Source organism: Scyliorhinus torazame, chromosome 16 (assembly GCF_047496885.1).
Source record: "Scyliorhinus torazame isolate Kashiwa2021f chromosome 16, sScyTor2.1, whole genome shotgun sequence".
NCBI classification, from domain to species: domain Eukaryota; kingdom Metazoa; phylum Chordata; class Chondrichthyes; order Carcharhiniformes; family Scyliorhinidae; genus Scyliorhinus; species Scyliorhinus torazame.
Genome location: NC_092722.1, coordinates 40,285,737 through 40,311,223, shown reverse-complemented (window position 1 = coordinate 40,311,223; position 25,487 = coordinate 40,285,737). Strand labels below are relative to the sequence as shown.

At 52.8% G+C, this 25,487-nt stretch overlaps 1 protein-coding gene across 1 annotated transcript in view; it reads left to right on the top strand.

Annotated features, from left to right (window-relative positions):
* The window catches only part of LOC140392767 (forkhead-associated domain-containing protein 1-like), a 279,760-nt gene extending 268,201 nt beyond the window's left edge, over positions 1-11,559 (top strand). The window contains exon 31 of the mRNA XM_072478384.1: positions 8,044-11,559. Within this exon, the coding sequence (XP_072334485.1) occupies positions 8,044-8,106 (63 nt within the window). The 3' untranslated portion in view covers positions 8,107-11,559. The remainder of the gene's footprint in view (positions 1-8,043) is intronic.
* Positions 11,560-25,487: the final 13,928 nt, after the last annotated feature.

Genomic DNA, 25,487 nt, shown 5'->3' with positions numbered 1-25,487 from the left:
TCCTTCTGGCTCCTGGTATTTTTTTTTAAATGTTTTCTCTCCATCATAAAGGCTACTTACTGTGTAACATCACCTGCCTCCACTGCACCTCAGTCCATCTTCTGTTGTGACCCTCATTCACGCCATTTATCACCTTCAATTTGACTATTCCAAAACTCACTCCCTCTTCACTTCTCCCTTAGGTCAGAACTGAATTTTTCCATTATTGGGCTTGTTATGGGGAGGCGTTTTCAGAACCCCAAAATGTATCATGGAGTTCAACCAACCTCTCCCTTTAATGGATTTGTTGCTTTTCCGAGCACGCGGCTTTTCCCTAGGTGTGGGATTACAATTATGGACACGTGGGTTTTTAAACACAAAACACTGTTTATTCCATGAACTCAACTTAACATCTTAAATAAACATTGGATCTCTTAACACCCCTTACTTCAAAGATAACTCAGAAAATATTGCAACAGTAAATAACTCCTTAAAATGTTCCTTCAAACTTCCAAGAGACTTAACACCTTTAAACAAAATCACATCAGGTTAAAGGCTTTACAATTCTGAGTTGAAATCACCCAAATGATCCAGAGATGGTCTTTTATGGCAGAGGTCACAGCAACTCCAGCTCACTGCAAAACAAGCTGCTTTTCAAACTGCTCTTTAAACTGAAACTAAAAACCTGCAAACTCTCTGGAAACACACAGGCACACCCAAGCTGCTGTCTCAAACTGGCTTTCTACTGCTCTCAGCAAAACCAGCCAGGCACTTTTCAGCTGCTCTCAGCAAAACCAGCCAGGCACTTTTTAAACTAACTGCAAAACCCAAACTGCAAAATGGCTGAACTGAGCGGAGCTCCACCCACTCTATGACATCACTGTTTTCTTAAAGGTACATTGCTTAAACATCCTGGGCGCGATTCTCCGATGCCGCGCTGGTTGGGAGAATCGGCGATCGCGCCATTTTTCCACGCAACGCCAGTCCGACGCCCTCCCGCGATTCACCCAAGTGGCGTAATCGGCCCCGTCGAGTTCTGCGCGGCGCAGGCCGGAGAATCCCCCGAGACACCCAAAATGGTGATTCTCCGCTACCCCCGATATTCTCCGGCCCGGATGGCCCGAAGTCCCGAGGGCGTGACGCCAGTTCACACCGTCGCCAGTCACACCTGGTAAATAAAGTCGTCAGCTCGTCGTGCTGGCTGACGCTGAGCAGTGAGGAGGTGAGCGGACTGTTCCGAAGCTCTTGCAGACCGGGTCGGCTTCCCCGAGAACGCTGCAGCCAACTGGGGGTGCGAGGGGGGTTGAGGGATAATGTGGAGGTAGGAGGGTGGGGGAAGAGTATGGAGGTGGGAGGGGAGTGAGGGAGGGAGTGCAGGTGGGAAGGGGGTGAGGGAGAGTGTGGAGGTGGGAGGGGGGGAGGGAGAGTGTGGAGGTGGGAGGGGGAGGGAGGGAGTGGAGGTGGGAGGGGGTGAGGGAGGGAGTGGAGGTGGGAGGGGGGTGAGGGAGAGTGTGGAGGTGGGAGGGGGAGGGAGAGTGCAGAGGTGGGAGGGGGTGAGGGAATGGAGTGGAGGTGGGAGGGGGGTTAGGGAGAGTGTGGATGGTATCGTCCATCCGCGGATGCCACATGTCAGCCGCCCTGATATGGCAGGACGGTGACGAGGACACGGCCGCAGGTTGTCGTGTGGCTGATGGGCACAGGCGACTGGCACACTGGTGAGCAGTACGGTGTGAACTGACCGTTGGACGCAGACAGTGACCAGGTGTTAGGCTGGCTGCGTATCTGCAGCGCAACCAGGCCACCGGGGCACACAGGTATCCCATGCAACCCAGCTGGCGAGGTGTGGAAGAACCTCCGTGTAACATGTCGTTTCTCTGCCCCCCACCACCCTCCTGCAGGTCACCATGTATGCCAACCAGACAGCGATGTTCACTGCCGTGGTTGGAGCCGCAGCTCTGCAGGTGGCCATCCGGCAGCGTAGACTGCGACGGCCCACAGTGGCTGCAGATGCAGCGGCTGCTGCTCCTGCAGCAGAGGGGATAACCGCGGAGTGGCCCATCATCGCCGTGCAGGCCGCAGGCGCTCAGGCCCGGAATGTCCAGGGGGATGCCGAGAGAAACATTGACTCCCCGACGGCGATGAATGCACAGGAGGCGGGCACTGATGTTGAAGTGCTTGGGGGGGGAGGAGGAGGAGCCACTGGTGGTGGTGCCAGGGCGCCACAGGCGTCCAGCAAGGCCGAGGGTGTACTGTGACAGAATGTCGTTCGAGGCCCTACCGGACATCACATGCAGGAGGAGACTATGGTTCAGCAGGGAGACGGTCGCACATATATCCCACCTCGTGGCACACCTCGCACCACTTGGAACGGGTGGACGCCACGCTCTACCAGTCTCCGTCAAGGTGACGGTGGCCCTAAACTTTTATGCTCCCGGTTCCTTCCAGGCGCCGAGCGGGAACCTATCCGGGATATCGGTCCACAGGTGCATCAGGGCCGTGACTGACGCCTTGTACGCCATCGCGGACAGGTACATTAAATTCCCCGAGGACCGAGCACAGCAGGAAGCACGGGCACGTGGATTCGGCAAGGTGGCCGGGATACCGATGGTCCAGGGTGTCATCGATGGTGTGCACGTCCCCATGCGCCCACCTGCAGACAATAGGGAAGTGTTCATGAACAGGAAGGGCACATACTCCATGAACATTCAGGTAGTGTGCGACCCCCACATGAAGATCATGCACGTGTGTGCAAGGTACCCCGGGAGTGTGCATGACGCCTACATTCTGGCATAGTCGTTCATCCCTGCAATGTTCGATGGATGCCCCCCCCACCCCGGCTGAGGGGCTGGTTGCTGGGCGACAAGGGCTATCCTTTGAGGTCATGGCTGATGACGCCAATACGGAGGCCTCACACCAACGCGGAGAGCCTATACAATGAGGCCCGTGCAGAAACCAGGGGTGTGGTGGAGCGGTGCTTCGGCCTGCTGAAGATGCGATTCAGATGCCTGGACCGATCAGGAGGGGCCCTGCAGTACCGGCCCGACCGGGTCGGTCGCATAGTTGTGGTCTGCTGTGCGCTGCACAACATTGCCATGCAGAGGGGAGATGCACTGGTGGAGGAATTGGACGGAGGGCCTGACGGCACCGGAGCTAACGCAAACGAAGGGGAGGAGGAAGAGGAGGAGGATGGGGGGGAAGGGGCGCAGGACACAGACACTGCCCGGCTGCTCGTTACGTCCAGGAGGCAGCACGACGGCACCGCCGGGGACAGCGGGCATGCAACGCGTTGGTGGCCGCACGGTTCACGCACCGTGGACGAGGGATTCGCTGAACACTGCCACTTGCACCGCCAGTCCTGCACACGGGCACCATGCTGCACACCCCCCCCCCCCCCCCCCCCACCGCCCCCCTGCACCGCGTTCACGACACCAATTCCACATCACCGTACCACTGCGGCACTACGGGATTGCACAACATTGATGATTGTGTAAGCGGGTGTGAACAGTGCCATGTTGAATGATGACAGCCCGCTCTGCGATGAACTGTGAGCTCAGATTCGCCAGCCGAGGTCTGACTCATGGCTATAGCTGAACCATGCACTCCGGTGGTCACAGCCTTCGTAACGGACATTTCATCACGTGTCCGTGTGGGGTAGCTGGCGACGGAGTGCCGAGGATTACGGTGTCCGATTTTGGGAGGCGGGGGGAAAGGGACAGCACATCCGGCACCGACGTTGAACCGCTCGTTAACCACAGCGCCACTCAGTCACCCTCACGAGCCCCTGGCACCGGACATAGCACAGAGTCTTACGAGTTAAGTGCAACAGTGAGTTTATTTGTGACATTCACATACAGATGCCCTACCCCCTACAACTAAACTGTGCCCTGCACCTGTGCCAACTTATTATGTACTTAACTTCTTTGCCTTACGGGCCCTACCACTACGTCTAGGAGTCTCCCCAGATGGTACAGCAGGAGTGGAGGCGGACTGCTGAGAATCATGCCCTTCAACATGGCTCCCCTTCGGCACACGTTTCCTGTGGCGGCCCGGCCTCGATGGGCCAGGCTGCTCGGCCGGCGTGCTGGATGGCGTGGTGCCCCCCTGTCCTGCCCGCTGCCCACCAGATGCGCCAGGGACGGAACGGGGGAGGCCGAGTGGACCGGGACGTCCCTTGCTGGAGGTACAGCGACGGGCCCCAGAACCTCCTCCTCCCTCGGGGAGCACGGTGGCCCCCGGGCCTCACTGTGGGACGGAGGTGCGATTGGAGACATGCCCCGTCGCACCACCGACACCTGGCGCTGCCAGTCCTGGAGGCCTGCAGCGGTATCGACCACGGTCTGAATGTTCACAGAGACGGAGCCCAGGGAGTGCGACATTCCTGCCAGGGACTGTGCTATCTCAACCTGTGAGTGCGCTACACCAGCCATCACATGCGCCAGGCAGTCTATGCTCTCCGCGACTGACTGCTGGGACTGTGCCATCGCCTGCTGGGACCGGGCCATGGCATTGTGAGACTCGGCCAGGGCCCGGAGAGCGGCGGCAATGTCCTGTTGGCTCTGTGAGATGGCTACCTGTGAGAGGGCAGCCCGCTCCTGGGCCATGGATGACGCGTGCACGTGAAGCCCAACGCCTTGCAGAAACTGACCAATGGCCAAAACCGTTACACCCATTGCCTCCACCGCGGACGCCACCCGTGCGGTGTCGGCCTGGGTGGCTGCGATGAGCGGCACCGCTCCCTGCTCCTGGACGCGAATGGACTCCTCCAACTGCGTGTGCAGGTCCTGGAAGATGGCCCTCATCCTGTTATTCAGTCCCTGGGTGTCCACATGCATCAGTTGTCCGGGTGGGTCAAGTACATCCAGGAACCCAGGAACCGTCTGGGCGGCAGCTGTTTGCTGGACCTGGGCTGCCCTCCGACCGTCCAGCCCCTCGGCTGCTCCAAACTCCACCTGCTGTACCGGCTCGGCTGTGTGGTGCGCACCAGACCGTGACCCAGGAGCCTCATCACTTATCTACCCAACCGAGGTAAGTGTCTCTGCAATGGTGGATGGTGTGGGAGACAGCAGTGCCGCAAGCTCGAGGTCATCGTCCGTTAGGAAGTCTGGTGTGTACTGGTCCCCCTCATGGCCCGGCGCAAGGTGCATGCGGCCCATGTCATGTTGCCCTCCAGGTGAATCCGTGGACTGTGTGGCCGTTGTCTGTGTGTCATCGTCACTGTCCGTCCTGTGCCCCTCAGTATTGTCTCTGTCCGTCGTATGTGCGTCCCCGTCCAGCATCCCAGACTGAGAGGATGGCCCTCCTGTCCGACCGACTGCCACCCTCTGGCGTGCGTCCCTGGGTGCGCTTGAGGTTGGAGATGGTCGGCTGTGTCTTGGCCGAGACGACCCTGGACGTTCGGCAGCTGGCCCTGGGGCACACAACGATACGGGGTTCGTTAGACACGCTGGGCCGGGTGTGTGGTGGTGGTGGGGGCAGTGTGTGAGGGCGGGAGGAGATCGAGGGTGCAGTGGCCAGTGTGAGGGGGGAGGGGATTGAGGGTGCAGTGGCCAGAGTGTGAGGGGGGAGGGGATCGGGGGTGCAGTGGCCAGTGTGTGAGGGGGGAGGGGATTGAGGGTGCAGTGGCCAGTGTGTGAGGGGGAGGGGATTGAGGGTGCAGTGGCATGAGTGTGAGGAGGGAGGGGATCGAGGGTGCAGTGGCCAGTGTGTGAGGGGGAGGGGATTGAGGGTGCAGTGGCATGAGTGTGAGGGGGGAGGGGATCGGGGGTGCAGTGGCCAGAGTGTGAGGGGGGAGGGGATCGGGGGTGCAGTGGCCAGAGTGTGAGGGGGGAGGGGATCGAGGGTGCAGTGGCCAGTGTGAGGGGGGAGGGGATCGAGGGTGCAGTGGCATGAGTGTGAGGAGGGAGGGGATCGAGGGTGCAGTGGCCAGTGTGTGAGGGGGAGGGGATTGAGGGTGCAGTGGCATGAGTGTGAGGGGGGAGGGGATCGGGGGTGCAGTGGCCAGAGTGTGAGGGGGGAGGGGATCGGGGGTGCAGTGGCCAGAGTGTGAGGGGGGAGGGGATCGAGGGTGCAGTGGCCAGTGTGAAGGGGGAGGGGATCGAGGGTGCAGTGGCATGAGTGTGAGGAGGGAGGGGATCGAGGGTGCAGTGGCCAGTGTGTGAGGGGGGAGGGGATTGAGGGTGCAGTGGCCAGTGTGTGAGGGGGAGGGGATTGAGGGTGCAGTGGCATGAGTGTGAGGAGGGAGGGGATCGAGGGTGCAGTGGCCAGAGTGTGAGGGGGGAGGGGATCGAGGGTGCAGTGGCCAGTGTGAGGGGGGAGGGGATCGAGGGTGCAGTGGCATGAGTGTGAGGAGGGAGGGGATCGAGGGTGCAGTGGCCAGAGTGTGAGGGGGGCGATGACGGGCTGGGGGGGGGGAACGGGACGACATGCAGGGTTGTCTCACTTGCTTCTTCGCCTCTGACCTGGCATGTCGCGACCTCCCGGGTGGCGGATCCCCCAGCGAGGTCCAGGGCCCTCTGCTCGTGAACATTTAGAGGGTGCAGCACAGGAGAACCCCCTCCGGTTCTCATACGCTCACGATGGTTGTGAGCTGTCTTGTCCTTACGGGGGGGGGTTTGGATAAAGCATCACAATTAGGCGGGTATCATCAGGGCGTGCAGATATAAGCTATATTAATGCTGGGTGAGGAGACAGTTGGAGCCACGCCATGGCACCTCTCCAGGGGGGGTCCCGGTGCTCATGTGGGTCGAGTACAACGTTGTGCACACTGAACCCCCCCCCACCCCCCCACCCCACTCCCCCACCCTTGTGCACGGGGGGTGAGGGGAGGGGGGTTGGTTGTGACCCGTGGGCACCCTCATGGCACTTACCCTGGCAGCCCGAGTGAGGTCGTGCAGCTTCTTCCGACACTGCTCCCCGGACCGGGGGGTGTGCCCCACAGCACTCACGGCGGTGCCAACTTCACGCCTCACCGTGCTGGACGGCTGGCGATGCCCACGTCTTGGGCAGAGGGTGGCCCTTCGGTTTTCAACCTCATGGAGGAGGGTGTCCAGGTCCGTGTCCTGGAACCTCGGTATGGCTCGTCGGGGCTCAGCCATCTCTCCTCCTTCTCCTCCTCCTGGGTCCTTACGTGCGCGGATCGCGCCACTTATGGCGCAGCGCCGCGTCCTTCGGGCGTCGTGCACTTACGACGCTGCTTTCGTGCCTACGATGCTGCTTTCGCGCCACGCCCCCCCCCCGACGGCGTGGGCGCTTCGTCGCGGGAGCGGAGAATCGCGCCCCCAGTTCTTAAAGGCACTCTCCATTGACAGGTTTCTGTGACGCACCGTTGGGAGGCGGTGGCACAGTGTTACTGCCATTGGACCAGCACTCCTGAAAGCCAGAGTAATGCTCTTGGGGACCCAGGTTCGAATCCTGCCACGGCTGATGGCGAAGTTTGAATCCTGTAAAAATCTGGAATTGATTGGGCAGTACGGTGGCGCAGTGGTTAGCACTGCTGCTTTACGCGCCGAGGACTCGGGTTAGATCCCGGCCCCCGGGTCACTGTCTGTGTGGAGTTTGCACATTTTCCCCATGTCTGCGTGGGTCCCACCCCCACAACCCAAAAAGATGTGCAGGGTAGGTGGATTGACCACGCTAAATTGCCCCTTAATTGGAAAAAATTTACAATAAAAAACATCTGGAATTGAAAAGTCTAATGCTGACCACGAAACCATTGTGGATGTTGTAACACCCCTCCGGTGTTCACTACTGTCCTTTAGGGAAGGAAATCTGCCATCTGGTCGGGCCTACACGTAACTCCAGACTCACAGCAATGTGGTTGACTCTGAAACGGCCTAGGCAAGCCAATTAGTCGAGGGGCAATTAGGGACGGGCAAAAAGTGCTGGCCCGGTCAGCCACCCCCACACCCCACGTAAGAAATTAAAAAACTTAGATGCAAGTTATATTGTTTCGGGCAGAGGCTGTTTGACAAATTCATGAGGGTTCAACACTCATAAAGTGCGAATGTGCCTTTTCTCCTTCCTGATGCTGACAGACCTGCTGTACATTCTCTGTTTCTATTTCAGATTTCCAACGCGGAGGGTTTTACTTTTATCTCTACTCCTGGTACCAGGACCCCAGATGGTTGATGTATTCATGACTCTGAAGATTATTCACTCCCATTTTTGTTCCATCATTGACTCTGCTGACTTGCTTTCAAAGAGCTGAGCCGTTGCAGACTTTCAAAGGGAACAGTGAAAAAACAAGAACTTACCTGAGGCCCTCAGGTGCCCACACCTCCTCGCTATATGAAAGAAGAACTACAAATATAGCTTGTTCGAATGCAACAAGACAGAGTTAACCTCCCTATGCATTCCCTCTTGCTCAGTCCTATCACTGTGTTTCTCCCTCCCTTTTTGAAGTTCCCACTATTTCTCCTGAGGTCTGCTACATCCATTCACTAAACCTTTACCACTATGTGGCATAAAATACCACCCTGGACTGGCTGTATTAAGACTATGGCCACCAGAAGCAGGTCAGAGGCTGGGAATCCTGCGGCGAGTAACTCACCCTCCTGACTCCCCAAAGCCTGTCCACCATCTACAAGGCACAAGTCAGGAATGTGCGGAATTCTCTCCACCTGCCTGGATGAGTGCAGCAGCAACAACACTCAAGAAGCTGGACAAAGCAGTCTGCTTGATTGCTCCCCCTTCTACAAACATTCACTCCCTCCTCCACCACCAGCAAACATTAGTAGCAGTGTGTACCATCTACAAGATGCACTGCAGGAACTCACCAAGGCTCCATAGACAGAGCATTCCAAACCCACGACAGCTACCATCTATACCTGGGAACACCACCACCTGGAGATACCCCGCCAAGTCACTCACCTTCCTGAGTGAGAATACATTGACGTTCACTGTCACTGAGTCAAAATCCTGGAACTCCCTAACAGCACTGTGGGGGTTCCTACACCTCAGGAACTGCAGGAGTTTAAGAAGGCAGTTTACCATCACCTTCTCAAGGACATCTAGGGATGGGCTACAAATGTTGGCCTATCAGCGATGCCCACATACCGTAAATGAATAACAAAGAACCTTTCAGAACTGGAGGACGTCCCACTGAACCCTGCAGCCAATTAAGTCCTTTCGCCGTGTAATCACAGTTGAATTGTAGCTCTCTCAAACAGCAACATGATAATAACCAGGTAACTTTTTTAGATGTTGGTTGAGGAATAAATATTGGCCGGGACACTGGAGAGAACTCTTCCTTTCTTTGAGATAGTTCCAGGGGATGTTTGGTGCCAAGTGGTGAGAACAGTTGGGGGTCTCGGTTTAACTTCTTGTCCGAAAGACGGCACCACCAACGGTGCTGCACTCTGTCAGTGCTGCACTGGGAGAGTCAACAAGATGACTACTGAAGCTGAAAATCTGTCACAGCTGATTTGTGAGCCATCATTCTCAGGCAGACGCACTGTGATAAATGTTGTGCCATATGAACTGGGGAAAAGGAGAGAAAAGCTCACAGGGGGGGGTGAAATGTCCAAGAGGTTTTTTCCAATCTCCCGCAAACAGGAAAGCAGGAAATCAGCATAAATGGGTTTTAGGAGCTATTTCTGCAGAGGGAAGTGAAGTTTTGTGGGGTTATGCCAAGGTTTTTAACAGGAGAGCGGACGTACCCATGAAAATTCTGGGTGAAAATTAAGGAGTGGGCGCAGTGATTGATCTTAACTGCATGGGCAGTGGTTGGGTCCTGCAATTGGCCCTCACATCTCCGCACCATGAAGATTCCTGCTCTTTGTCGCAATCCAGTGGCCTACTGAAAATCCCACCTGTTTGAGATGAGAGCAGACCGGGCTTGGTTTTAACACCCTCTCCCTGCCTGATCGAGTCCAGCATCCTGCTGCAGCTTCTGCCCGGGGCATCATCTTGAAGAACGGCCCCCTCACCAGTGCAAAAGCCAGTGGGTAATGGGTGCCAGTGAAGCACCAGTCAGCAGTATCTCCAGTAAAGGAATGGGGAGTTTAAAGGCTATTTTTTTCATATAAATCCATCAATTGTAACTGTCTAAGGGTATTCCTGGACATCCGCACGTCAATGACATTTGGATTGACTTCCACTGTTATGACAGTGGTGACCCTCGGAAAATCGATTTATGTATTTAACTGGGTGGGATCTTTGTTAGTCTTGGGCTCCCAGTCATCTCCATGTTCAGAGTCATCGAGCTGATTGTCAAAGCACTGTCTCCTAATTACAACAGCATGCTGCAATCACACCATTAAATAATCATCAGATATTATTAACAAGTACCTCATTACAGACAGACTGAATTATTGAATCATCCAGATAATTAGCCATAAACACCAGACACTGAAAGCATAAAGCTGAACAGCACTTTATGATTCTCTCTCCCTCTTATGTCAAATTGATTTTGTCCTGACTATTTTTATAAACGGTGTAAATTAAATGTTGACACTGCTTGTCAAGGAAGATTTGTGGGGTGTTTTGCAATTTCTAGAAAGTTAGCCTGGAGTTATTGTCTTTTCCACATTCCCCCCTCCCCCACACACGCCACACAGGCATCGGGAGCCCTCCTGTACGATTCTTATACTCTGTGAACCAAGATAGAAGATTGTTAGATGGTCTATCCTGCCCCAAGCTGCCTCGCTCCTGATGTCCACACACATGCACCTCCTAACGAGATCATTGGCTAGGGATTGGGAGATAGAAAAGCCTTTGCTCTGATCCTCCCACCTCTTTCCCAAGGATTCGAGTACAGGAGCAGGGATGTCTTGCTGCAATTATACAGGGCCTTGGTGAGGCCACACCTGGAATATTGTGTGCAGTTTTGGTCTCCTTATCTGAGGAAGGATGTTCTTGCTCTAGAGGGAGTGCAGCAAAGGTTTATCAGACTGATTCCTGGGATGGCAGGACTGACATACGAGGAGAGATTGAATGGTTAGGATTGTATTCGCTTGAGTTCAGAAGAATGAGGGGGGAATCTCATAGAAACCTATAAAATTCTAACAGGAATGGACAGGGCAGATGCAGGAAGGATGTTCCCGATGGTGAGTGTGTCCAGAACCAGGGGACACAGTCTGAGGATATGGGGTAGACCATTTAGGACAGAGATGAGGAGAAATGTCTTCACCCAGAGAGTGGTGAACCTGTGGAATTCATTACCACAGGAAATAGTTGAGTCCAAAACATTGTATGGTTTCAAGAAGCAGTTAGATATAGCACTTAGGGCATAGATACATAGAAGATAGGAGTAGGAGGAGGCCTTTTGGTCCTTCAAGCCTGTTCCGCCATTTATCACGATCATGGCTGATCATCCAACTCAATAGCCTAATCCTGCTTTCTCCCCGTAGCCTTTGATCCCATTCTCCCCAAGTGCTATATCTATCCACCTCGTGAATATATTCAATGTTTTAGCATCAACTACTTCCTGTGGCAATGAATTCCACAGGCTCGCCACTCTTTGTGTGAAGAAATGTCTCCTTATCTCTGTCGGAAATGAATCCTCAGACTGTGACCCCTGGTTCTGGACACACCCATCATTGGGAACATCTTTCCTGCATCTACCCTGACTAGTCCGGTTAGAATTTTATAAGTCTCTATGAGATCCCCCTCATTCTTCTGAACTCAAGCAAGAACAATCCCAACCTAGTCAATCTCTCCTCATATGACAGTCCCGCCATCCCTGGAATCAGCCTGGTAAACCTTCGCTGCACTCCCTCGAGAGTAAAAACACCCTTCCTCAGTAAAGGAGACCAAAACTGCACACAATACTCCAGGTGTGGTCTCACCAAAGGCCCTGTACGATTGCAGCAACACATCCCAGCTTCTATATTCAAAACCTCTCGCAATGAAGGCCAACATACCATTAGCCTTCTTTACCACCTGCTGCACCTGCATGCTTACCTTCAGCGAATGGTGCACAAGGACACCCAGGTCCCGCTGTACACTCCCCTCTCCCAATTTACCACCATTCAGGTAGTAATCTGCCTTCCTGTTTTTGCTTCCAAAATGAATAACCTCACACTTATCCAAATTTTACTGCATCTGCCATTGGTTTGCCCACCTGCCCAACCTGTCCAGATCATGCTACAGGATCCCTGCATCCTCATCACAATTCACCCTCCCAGCTAACTTGGTATCATCTGCAATCTTTGAGATGTTACATTTTGTTCCCTCATCCAAATCATTAATATATATTATGAATAGCTGGATCCCAGCACCGATCCTTTTGGTACTCCACTAGTTACTGCCTGACAATTTGAAAAGGACCCATTAATCCCTACTTTTTGTTTCCTCTCTGCCAACCAGTTTTCTACGCATCTCAGTACATTTCCCCCAATCCTATGCGCTTTAAGTTTGCACAATAATCTCTTATACGGGACTTTGTCAAACGCTTTCTGAAAGTCCAAATATACCACATCGACTGGCTCCCCCTTATCAACTGTACTTGTTACACCTTCAAAGAATTCCAACTGATTTGTCAAGCAAGGGCAGCACGGTGGCGCAGTGGTTAGCATTGCTACCTCACGGTGCCGAGGTCCCAGGTTCGATCCCGGCTCTGGGTCACTTCCGTGTGGAGTTTGTACATTGTCCCAGTGTTTGCGTGGGTTTCGCCCCCACAATCCAAAGATGCTACCCTCCAATCTGCAGGGACAGTTCCAGAGTCTATAGAATTCCGGAAGATGACCACCAATGCATCACTATTTCCAGAGCCACCAGGGCAAAAGGGGATCAAAGGATATGGGGGAAAGCGGGATTAGGCTCTTGAGTTGGATGATCAGCCATGATCATAATGAATGGTGGAGCAGGCTTGAAGGGATGAATGGCCTCCCCCTGCTCCTATTTTTTTCTATGTTTCCATGTTCCCAAGCTCAAGGTGATTCTGATAATGCTGAGACATGCAATGGATGGCAGGTAGCAGCGAATGGTTCTTATAGCTTCTGAGACAAGGACCCAGAATTTACACAGGAAGTCCCTCAATTTAGGACTAAAATGTTCACAGAATCCCCCAAAAGAATGTTTAAAAAGGCCCTTCTCCTGATATTTCGGACTTGAGGAGCCCTTGGAATATTCTCTCTCGTGTTTTTACACCGGGTTTGCAACAGGACTAAGGGCTTGGGTCACTGGAATCACTGGCTGGCTTTAAAAAATTTTTTTTTAATTCTTCTTATTATTTTGTTTCCCTCCTCTTGGCTTTCCTTGTGTTTTCCATTATCCCTTACAACATGCATACATTGATGTACTGATCCGGGTAACTAGGAGCGATGTCTCCTGATTCCACCCTCACTTATCCTTCATTTTGTGCAATATCGCCATGGTAGCACACATTGCACCCTGTGAGATTGATGTCCAATTTCCACAGGCCTGGCGAATGTGGAAAAGACTGGGGTCTTTAATTTTGCTCAGGGAGAGGTGGGAAGTCAGAGTGCAGCTTGAGTGACAATGTCTGCTTTGCTGATCGTAAAATCAATCAGAAATGTCGATGAGCCACTATCTACACATCATAAGATCAACGTACATGAAAATAGTCCAGTATAGATTTTAGAAATGAATAGGTCCTTCATGCACAGTCTGGGCCATCTTACCCTAAACTCCTTTAATCCTGTAACCTGCCCTCCACCTGTGCCTTATCCTGTGGAGATGGTAATGCCAATCACTGTGTGCTGTACAAAACCTACTTTTAAGCTGAGCCACTGTTGATTATGTTGATTTTTCATATATATTTCTATGAATCGTTCCTTTAAATAAAGCTGTCACTTGCTGAGTGTCCCGGTTCTGCTTTATGTACATACGTTTCTCACAACCCGGCAGTGAAAGCGCCACTGCACGCATTAGATAGCCAGTATAAATCCTTCTACACTGGTACAGCACATGTTTGGTGCAGTGAAACTCCCACTACACTGCCCCCTGTGACAAAAATGAAGCTTCTTTTTACTAACATGCAGCATGATTTCAGCTGAGGCGATAACCCGGTGTGGAAAATGTCCGGGTTTGTGTCGAAGAAACAGTTACAATCAGTCACTTGTGGTGCCCAAGAGATAGGCCAAGCTTTTCAAACATGTATGTTAATACCTCTCACATTGGTTTAAATATACGGGGCTGGATTCTCCGATTCTGGGGCTATGTCCCCACGCCGGTGCGGGAACAGTTGCGTTTTCCTGGCGCAAAATGGCCACCGATTCCCCGTTTTGCTGGGGCTGCCAGCAGGAACGCAGAGTAGAGCACCAGGCTCTAGCAGCTGATACGGTCCGGAGAATTGCCGGGTCCATGGCCGCGCATGCGCACGGCAGCGGCCTGCAATGGCTGCGCCATGCTTCATGGCGGACACAGTCCATGGACCCGGTACACAAAATAGTACCCCCTACGACCGGCTCGCGCGCCCCAGACGGCCCCCACCACCACAGTGCCCCCAGCCCTGAATAATATCCCCCCTACCCGCAAACCGGCCCTCCCCCCACCGTGGCGGCGCTGGACCGAGTCCGCAGCGGCCATGCTGAGTTCCCGATAGGTGAAACCATGAGAGACCCACGGCATCGGGAACTCGGCCGGTCAGGGGCGGAGCATCGGGGGGGGGGGGCAGCATTCTCTGTGAGGATGCTGCTTTGGAGGGGGCGAAACATCGCGGATGCAGCGCCACCCCCGATTCTGTCGGGAATTCGGATTCTCCGGCCCGTCGTCGAACACGATTTCGGCGTTGCCGACCGGAGAATCCAGCCCACGTTTCGGAGTTCGGTCATTTGGCTCAGATCAAACATAGGATCAAGGCCGAGGCCAGGTGTAACACGTGTTCGTGGCAGCTTGGACCTAGTTTGCCTCCTCTGTGGGAACCATGAATTTGATTCAGTTTGAATTTGGATTTGTTTACGAAGCAAACAATCCACCCTGTGCATTGGCTTTGGAACTCTGAAAAAGGGATAAAATAAAAATAAAAAATACGTTTTGGAATTCCGCAGACAGTTACTTAAAGTATTTCTCAGCCTGGCCGTCCCCAACTAGGGAATCCTTCTGCAGCCTCTGGAGAACGCTAGACCCGTGATCTTCCATGGATAGTTGGGACAAAAGGAGTTCCAAAGGAATAATAATAGCACAAGTAGGCTCATATTAACACTGCAATGAAGTTATTGTGAAAAGCCCCTAGTCGCCACATTCCGGCGCCTGTTCGGGTACACAGAGGGAGAATTCAGAATGTCCAATTCACCGAACAGCACATCTTTCGGGACTTGTGGGAGGAAACCGGAGCACCCGGGGGAAACCCACGCAGAAACGGGGAGAACGTGCAGAATCTGCACAGACAGTGACCCAAGCCGGGAATCGAACCTGGGACCCTAGCGTTGTGAAGCAACAGTGCTAACCACTGTGCTTCCATACATTGTGTCCATTAAAGCTTGACATGACATTTGTTGCTCAAGTCTATTTTTCCATTAAAGCCCAAGTCAATGGCCTAGCGAAATGTTACTCTGCCGCTTTACAAAATCGAAGAATAAAGCCATGAGGTAAGTGATGAAACCGGTACGCCAAAAGTTAATGAAGGAGAGGCCAGGATTCTTAGCCGTTGCAATTCCCGTATCCCGCCGGCAGCGCAACCCCGCCGCGGGTTTTCCAGCGGTGTGGGGTGGCTTCAACAGGAAATCCCATTGACAGGTGGCGGGAGCTTGGACCTGTTCACCGCTGAGAAACCACGCGGATGGCGAACCAGAGAATCCAGCCCGTTATCTACTGGGCCCCTGGATACGCTGCAAACGGACTTGGTCAGGTACAGCTAGGGTTGGTAGTAATGCTCCCTCGCCATCTTGTTCATTGTAACTTTGGCAGAAGGCCTGTGGAATCACTGAAATTTTGCCATCAATAATTCTGACAGCACTCTGGGATATCACTTTAATCCCACCTTGGAGGATTGGCAACAACAGTGCTTCCCATCTTTTGGAATGTGTGTCAGTGCCAAAAATTTGATATATCTGCAAAAGCCTGTCACTGAGACCACGCAGTTGGTACACAGCAAGCAAATGTTCGAATTTAACAGGTCTCCTGTGAAAATGTTTTCTAAAACTAGTGTTATTGAGTGAACTAAACTCATCTGGTTATTTTTGATCTAGGAAGGGGATAAATCAACCATGGTTAATGAAGTGAAGGATAGTATTAAACTGAAAGAAAAAACATAATGTGCCAAAGATTAATTGTAAGCCAGAGGATTGGGGAAGTTTTAAAAACCAACCAAAGATGACCAAAAAAAATAAAGAGTGAAAAGATAAACTATGAGGGTGAACCAGCAAGTGATATAAGAGTAGACAGCAAGAGTCCCTTTAAATATATGAAAAGGAAGGGGCCAAAGTGAATAATAATGGGGGACGAGGAAATGGCATAGGAGTTAAATAAATACTTTTCATCAGTCTTCATGGTGGAAGACACCAATAACATTCCAAAAATAAATACTCAAAGGGCAGAAGTGGGGGTGGGGGGAGGAAATAAATACAATAACAATCACTAGGGCAAAAATAATAGGAAAACGAATGGGGTTAAAGGCCAATAAAGTCCCCTGGACCTGATGGGTTGCATCGCAGGATTATAAAGGAAGTAGCTACAGAGATGGTGGATGCACTGGGAGTAAACTTCCAAGAATCCTTAAATTCTGAAAAGGCCCAGAGGATTGGAAAACTACCATTTTATTCAAGGAAATGAGGAAACTGGAGCACCCAGAAGAAACCCACACAGACATGAGGAGAACATGCACACTCTACACAGTCACCCAAGTCCAGAATCGAACTCTTGTCCCTGGTGCTGTGAGGCAGTAGTGCTAGCCACTGTGCCACCCCTTGAATGGAGAAAGATTGCAGAAAAGCGCAGCACAGAAGGATTTGGGAGTGCCCGTGGTTAAATCACAAAAGGCTAGCATGCAAGTTCAGCAGGTTAAAGGCAAATGGAATGTTGGCCTTTATTTCAAAGGGAATGGAGTGTAGAAAAAGGGAAGTCCTGCTAAAACTGTACAAGGCACTAGTTAGACCACAGCTGGAATATTGTGAATAGAAATACTGGCATTGGAGGCATTCCAGAGAAGGTTCACTGGGTTGATCCCGGTTATGGAGGGAAATCTTATGGGGAGAGCTTGGGTAGATTGAGCCTGTACTCATTGGAGTTTAGAAGAATGAGAGGTCATCTTATTGAGACACAGGATTCTCAGGCAGTTTGACAGGGTAGATGCTGAGAGGATGTTCCTTCTTCTGGGAGAGTCTAGGATCAGAGGGCATAATCTCAGAGTAAGAGGTCACCCATTTAAGACAGAGGTGAGGAGGAATTTCTTCTCCCAGACGGTAGCGAATCTGTAGAATTCTTTACTGCAAAGGGCTGTAGAGGCGGGGCCGTTAAGTATGTTCAACGCTGAGATAGACAGATGTTTAATCAGTCAAGGACTCAAGGGTTTATGGGGATAAGGCAGGAAAATGGAGTTGAGGATTATATCAGATCGGCCATGATCTCATTGAATGGCGAAGCAGACTCGATGGGCCAAGTGGCCAACTTCTGCTCCCACGTGTTATGGTTATGGTCACTATCAACAGAAGCATTGAGTTCCTGAACTAGGCTGAACTCAACTGCCAGGAAGTGACACAATTTTCTCTTCCAGTATTTTATTTCTTGAACGTGAGCCAACACAAGAATCCAGAAGAAAGCTCTGCTGACTGACCTTATATGGGCAACATGCTAGCTGAACAAGAGGGAGGAGGATCGATCGGTCTTTTACCATTAGATCTGAGTCATCAAGCTTGTGAGTGTTGCTTCAGTAATTACCAAGAACAACACAATCATTCTCGGCATCAGTAACCTTGTTTAAAAATAAATCTGACCAGAGGGAATTTTTTTGCAGTGAGATTGCCTCAGCTTTGTGTACCAAACACCATCACACCTTAGTTGTGTCACGCTCTTTCCGTAGTGAGTATTGTGAACAAGTTTGTTCACCGTATTATAAAGAGGAGACTGGAGAAAGGGCAAAAAATATTAAGAAGTATGAAAGGAGAACAGGAAAGGTTGAACAGTCTGAAACTGTTTTCTTTAGAGAAGGAAAGATCGCGAGATGAATTATGATGGAGTTTGATAGAGTCATAGAATCATATAAAGAGGCCATTCGACCCATTGAGACTGCTCCAGCCGTTGGAAAGAGCACCCTACTTAAGCCTACATCTCCTCTCCACCCCTGTAACCCAGTAACCCCACCTACTCTTTTTGGACACTAAGGTTAATTTAGCATGGCCAATCCACCTGACCTGCACATCTATGGACTGTGGGAGGAAACTGGAGCACCCGGAGGAAACCCATGCAAACACGGGGAGAACGTGCAGACTCTGCACAGACAGTGACCCAAGCCGGGAATCGAACCTGGGATCCACAGTGCTAACCACTGTGCTACCGTGCCATCCGTGATAGGGGTAGAGAAGATATTTGCACTTGGTGTTGTAGTTTGGGGAGGGGCTTCATGTACAAAAACAGGGCCATTAGAGTAAGTTTGTCACCGATAACTGCAATTGGGATTTCAGGAGAAACATCTTCACTCAGAGAGTGACGAGACCTCGGGGAGTGGTTGAGGTAAATAGCATAGATACACTTATAAGCAAGGTGGATAAGCACAAGAGGGAGAAAGACATAGAAGGATATGGTCAGTTTCTGTTCTGTACATTCTGTGTAACATTGAGATGTGTGCAACTCTTAATAATAAAAACTAGTGACTTCCGGGTGCGGCGATGCATCGCTAAGCTGCACGTTTCGGCACCTACCGTTTCAAAGGACTATTGGGCTCTTATCGGGAGCCCCAACGGGAACTTTTTTTGGCCAAACCCACTGTGAGGTGACAAAGGAAGCAGTCCCCCCGGGGTGGATGGAAAGGAGCGGCAGTAGCGGCCAGATTACGGAGGATCCTTTGGAGCAGCGGCAGAGAAGAGAAGGGAGAAGCAAGATGGCGGCCGAGGGAGCCCAGATGGTATGGGGCCCGGAACAGCAGGAGTTCCTCCGACGATGTGTGGAAGAGCTCAAGAAAGAGGTGCTGGCGCCGATGTTACTGGCAATCGAGGGACTAAAGGAAACACAAAAGGTCCAGGCGATGGAGCTCTATGGAGTGAAGTCAAAGGCAGCCGAGAACGAAGATGAGATACAGGGCCTGGTGGTAAAAACGGAGACACACGAGGCACTACATAAGAGGTGCATAGAAAGGCTGGAAGCCCTGGAGAACAGCTCGAGGAGGAAGAACTTACGGATTTTAGGTCTCCCCGAAGGAACAGAGGGAGCTGATGCTGGGGCGTATGTGAGTACGATGCTCCATACTCTAATGGGAGCTGAGGCCCCAACGGGCCCCCTGGAAGTGGAGGGAGCGTACCGGGTCCTCGTGAGAAGACCAAAGGCAGGGGAAACACCAAGAGCAATGGTGGTGAAGTACCATCGCTACAGGGACAGAGAGATGGTCCTGAGCTGGGCTAAGAAGACACGGAGTAGCAAGTGGGAGAACACGGTGATACGCGTGTATCAAGACTGGAGTGCGGAGGTGGCGAGAAGGAGGGCGAGTTTCAACCGCGGTGCTCCATAGGAAGAAAGTCAAATTTGGGATGCTGCAGCCGGCGAGATTGTGGGTCACGCATCAGGGCAAACACCACTACTTCGAGACGGCAGAGGAGGCATGGACATTTATTCAGGATGAGAAATTGGACTAAACCTGAGAAATTGATGTCCGGAGGGAGGTAGCGAGGTGGTGGCACAGAAATGTAAAGTGGGGAGAGGGGAGGGCTACTGTATAATAATGTTGGACGGGGAATATTTCTCCCCCCGATGGGGGGGGCACGAAGAAATGTGGGCGCCGGTGGAAAAGGGGACAGGGAAGGGGAATGAGGGAACTGCGCCATTAGGGGCGGGCCAAGAGGAAGGCGCGGGTATTCTCCCACGCTATGGAAACTATAGCGGGAAAAGGGGCGCAGGAAGGAAGGGAACCTCACACGCAGGGAGGTCAAAGAATGAACGGGGGAAGCCGAGGTCAGCCAGAGTTAGCTGACTTCCGGAAGCATATGGGGGGAGTAATCAAGCTAGAGGGGGATCTAGCAGGGGGGGGGGGATTAACTGGGTTGCTGCTGCTGAGGGTAAGGGGGAGCTGATACGAGACGAGGTGGTCGGGACGGGAGGGCGCCGTCTGGGGGACAGACGAGTACGTGAGACCTGGGTGAGGAAATAGCTTAAAAAAGGGGATGGCTAGTCGACGAGGGGGGGGGGGTAAATGGCCCCCCAACCCGGCTGATCACGTGGAATGTGAGAGGTTTAAATGGGCCGATTAAGAGGGCAAGGGTGTTTGCGCACTTAAAGAGACTGAAGGCGGACGTAGTTATGCTCCAGGAGACGCACCTGAAGTTGGCGGATCAGGTTAGACTAAGGAAAGGATGGGTGGGACAGGTATTCCACTCAGGGTTGGATGCGAAGAACAGAGGGGTGGCAATACTGGTGGGGAAACGTGTATCGTTCGAAGCTAAGACCATAGTGGTGGATAGTGGGGGCAGATATGTGATGGTGAGTGGCAGATTGCAGGGTGAGGCGGTTGTGCTGGTGAACGTATATGCCCCGAACTGGGATGATGCGGGATTCATGAAGTGAATGCTGGGACGTATCCCAGACCTGGAAGTGGGAAACGTGTTAATGGGGGGGGGGGGGGGGGGGACTTCAACACAGTGCTAGACCCAGGGCTGGACCGGTCCAGATCCAGGACCGGGAGAAGGCCGGCAGCGGCCAAGGTGCTTAAGGGATTCATGGAGCAAATGGGGGGAGTAGATCCATGGAGATTCGCCAGACCGATGGGTAAAGAGTTTTCCTTTTTCTCCCACGTCCATAAGGTATACTCCCGGATAGGCTTTTTTGTTTTGGGAAGGGCACTGATCCCGAAGGTGGCAGGAATGGAGTACTCGGCTATAGCCGTGTCAGACCACGCCCCGCATTGGGTGGATCTGGAACTGGGAGAGGAAAGGGAGCTGCGCCCACTCTGGCGATTGGACATGGGACTACTGGCGAACGAGGGGGTATGCGGAAGGGTGAGGGGATGTATCGAAAGATACCTGGAGGTCAATGACGATGGGGAGGTCCAGGTGGGGGTAGTATGGGAAGCGCTGAAGGCGGTGGTTAGAGGAGAGCTGATTTCCATCACAGCCCACAAGGGGAAACAAGAGGGTAAAGAAAGAGAGAGATTATTGGGGGAAATTTTGAGGGTGGATAAGAAGTATGCGGAGGCCCCAGACGAAGGGCTATACAGGGAGAGACGAAGATTACAGACGGAGTTTGACCTGCTGACCACGGGAGAGGCAGAGACACAGTGGAGGAAGACACAGGGGAGACAGTATGAATATGGGGAAAAGGCGAGCCGGCTGCTGGCCCAACAACTTCGGAAGAGGGGAGCGGCGAGAGAGATCGGAGGAGTTAGGGACGAAACGGGAAAGATGGAGCAGAGAATAGGGAAAGTGAACGAGGTGTTCAAGACATTTTATGAGTGGCTGTACAAGTCCCAACCCCCGGAGGGGAACGAGGGAATGATACACTTTTTGGATCAGCTAGAGTTCCCGAGGGTGGAGGGGCAGAAGGTGGCAGATCTGGGGGCGCAGATTGAGGTGGATGAGGTGATCAAAGGAATAGGGAACATGCAAGCAGGGAAGGCCCCGGGACCAGACGGGTTCCCGGTGGAATTTTATAGGAAGTATATGGACCTGCTGGCCCCGCTTTTGGCGAGTACCTTTAATGAGGCTAAGGAAAGGGGAATATTACCCCCGACAATGTCGGAAGCGACAATATCGCTAATTCTGAAACGAGACAAAGACCCGCTGCAGTGCGGGTCATACAGGCCCATCTCCCTCCTAAACGTAGACGCCAAACTGCTGGCCAAAGTGATGGCGACAAGGATAGAGGATTGTGTCCCAGGGGTGGTACATGACGACCAGACAGGGTTTGTAAAGGGGAGACAATTGAATGCCAATGTACGAAGAGTGCTGGGGGTGATGATGATGCCCCCACTGGAGGGGGAGGCAGAGATAGTGGTGGCGATGGATGCAGAGAAGGCATTCGATAGGGTGGAGTGGGACAATCTGTGGGAGGTGCTGAAGAGATTTGGGTTCGGGGAGAGGTTCATTAGATGGGTTGGACTCTTGTACGGGGCCCCGGTGGCAAGCGCCGTTACAAACAGGCAAAGATCGGGATACTTTCGATTACACAGGGGTACAAGACAGGGGTGTCCCCTGTCCCCGTTACTGTTCGCGTTGGCAATTGAACCATTGGCCATAGCGCTGAGGGACTCTAAGAGGTGGAGGGGGGTGCTTAGAGGGGGAGAGGAACATCGAGTGTCACTATATGCAGATGACTTACTGCTATTTGTGGCGGACCCGGTAAAGGGGATGGCAGAGGTAATGCAGATACTCAGGGAGTTTGGAGAGTTCTCGGGATACAAATTAAATATGGGAAAGAGTGAGCTTTTTGTGATGCACCCCGGGGAACAGGGCAGGGGGGTAGATGCTCTGCCGCTGAGGAGAGTGGCAAGGAACTTTTGATACCTGGGGATTCAGGTGGCTAGGAACTGGGGAACCCTACATAAACTTAACCTGACGTGATTGGTAGAGCAGATGGAGGAGGACTTTAAGAGGTGGGATATGGTGCCCCTGTCATTGGCGGGCAGAGTACAGGCGGTTAAAATGGTGGTCCTCCCGAGGTTTCTTTTCGTGTTTCAGTGCCTCCCCATCCTGATTACAAAGGCCTTTTTCAAAAAAATAGACAGGAGTATTATGGGCTTTGTGTGGGCGGGAAAGACCCCGAGGGTAAAGAGGGGGTTCCTGCAGCGCAGTAGGATCAGAGGGGGATTGGCACTGCCGAGTCTGAGCGACTACTATTGGGCCACTAATGTGTCGATGGTCTGTAAGTGGATGAGGGAAGAAGAACGTGCGGCATGGAAAAGGTTGGAGATGGCTTCCTGTCAGGGAACGAGTCTAAAAGCGCTGGTGATGGCGCCACTGCCGTTCTCCCCGAAAAGGTACACCACAAACCCAGTGGTGGTGGCGACCTTGAAGATCTGGGGGCAGCGGAGACGACACAGGGGAGTGACGGGTGCCTCGGTGTGGTCCCCGATAAGGAATAACCACAGGTTCGTCCCGGGGAGGATAGATGGGGGATTTCAATGTTGACAGCGAGCAGGAATTAGGAAGCTGAAGGACCTGTTTGTAGATGGGACGTTTGCGAGTCTGGGAGCATTGGAAGAAAAATATAAGCCGCCACCAGGGAATGCTTTCCGATACATGCAAGTGAGGGCATTTACGAGGCAACAGGTGAGGGAATTTCCGCAGCTCACGACGCAAGGGATCCAGGATAGAGTGATTTCGGTGGCATGGGTTGGAGAAGGTAAAGTGTCCGAAATATACAGGGAGATGAGAGACGAGGGGGAGGCGATGGTAGAGGAGCTGAAGGGAAAATGGGAAGAGGAGCTGGGGGAAGAGATCGAGGAGGGGCTGTGGGCAGATGCCCTAAGTAGGGTAAATTCTTCGTCCTCGTGTGCCAGGCTTAGCCTGATTCAATTTAAGGTTCTACACAGAGCGCATATGACGGGAGCAAGACTGAGCAGGTTTTTCGGGTTGGAGGATAGATGTGGAAGATGCTCAGGAAGCCCGGCGAACCACACTCACATGTTCTGGTCGTGTCCGACACTGCATGAGTTCTGGGAGGGTGTGGCAAGAGTGATTTCAAAGGTGGTGGGGGTCCGGGTCAAACCAGGCTGGGGGTTAGCTATATTTGGGGTTGCAGAAGAACCGGGAGTGCAGGAGGCGAAAGAGGCCGACGTCTTGGCCTTTGCGTCCCTTGTAGCCCGGCGAAGGATTCTACTTATGTGGAAGGAAGCGAAGCCCACGGGCGTGGAGGCCTGGATAAACGACATGGCAGGGTTCATAAGACTGGAACGAATAAAATATGCGTTAAGAGGATCGGCTCAGGGGTTCACCAGGCAGTGGCAACCGCTCCTTGACTATCTCACGGAACGATAATGGAAAAACAGAAAAGACAGCAGCAGCAACCCGGGGGGGTGGGGGGGTGGGGGGTGGGGGGGTGGGGGGGGTGGGGGGAGGGGGAGTATTATCCCGTGTTTTTATTTTTTGCCTGTTGTTGATATTTGCTTTTTGGTTTATCTCTTTTTTCATTTGTTGTTAGTTTAATATATTATTTAAATAACGTTTAATGTATATTCCTATATTAAGTTGTAAAAACGGAAAATTTCTGTTTGAAAAATTTCAATAAAATATATTTCAAAAAAAAAGTTTACAGTATTTTTAAAGTGATGGAGTAATTTTAATCTAAAGGGGTGCCTGCAGGCAGCAGTTCACATCCCAACTCCAGATAACGTCCCAACCCCAGATATCAGGGGCAGCACGGTAGCATGGTGATTAGCACAATTGCTTCACAGCTCCAGGGTCTCAGGTTCGATTCCCGGCTTGGGTCACTGTCTGTGTGGAGTCTGCACGTTCTTCCCGTGTGTGCGTGGGTTTCCTCCGGGTGCTCCGGTTTCCTCCCACAGTCCAAAGATGTGCAGGTTAGGTGGATTGGCCCTGATAAATTGCCCTTAGTGTTGGGTGGGGTTACTGGGTTATGGGGATAGGGTGGAGGTGTTGACCTTGGGTAGGGTGCTCTTTCCAAGAGCCGGTGCAGACTCGATGGGCTGAATGGCCTCCTTCTGCACTGTAAATTCTATGATATTAAAACATCCCAACTCCAGATAACATCCCAACTCCAGATAACATCCCAACACCAGTTAAAACTCAACTCCAGATAACATCCCAACTCCAGATAACATCCCAACTCCAGATAACATCCCAACTCCAGTTAACGTCCCCAACTCCAGTTAACGTCCCCAACTCCAGTTTTCTTTGGTGCCCCGCCAGCTGGCGCGGAAATGACATTTCCGGGCGGCACATGCGCGGGAGCGTTAGCGGCCGCTCACGGCATCCCCGCACATGCGCTGTGGAGGGGGTCTCTTCCGCCTCCGCCATGGTGGAGACCGTGGCGAAGGCGGAAGGAAAAGAGTGCCCCCGCGGGACAGGCCCGCCCGCTGGGCCCCGATCGCGGGCCAGGCCGTCATGGGAGCATCCCCCGGTGCCAGATCGCCCTACGCCCCCCCCCCCCAGGACCCCGGAGCCTGCCCGCGCCGCCTTGTCCCGCCGGTAAGAGAGGTGGTTTAATCCACGCCGGCGGGACAGGCATTCTAGCAGCGGGACTTCGGCCCATCCAGGCCGGAGAATCGCGGGGGGGGGGCCCGCCAACCAGCGCGGCGCGATTCCCGCCCCCGCCGAATCACCGGTGCCAGAGAATTCTGCAACCGGCGGGGGCAGGATTCACGCCAGCCCCCGGCGATTCGCCGACCCGGCGGGGTGTCGGAGAATCTCGCCCCTTGTCTTGTTGGAACCAGTTGCAGACTTTCAAGTCTTTCTTGACAATCAGTTTTCTTTAACTTTGGATCTTCTGTTCATTTTCTCTGGGTTGCT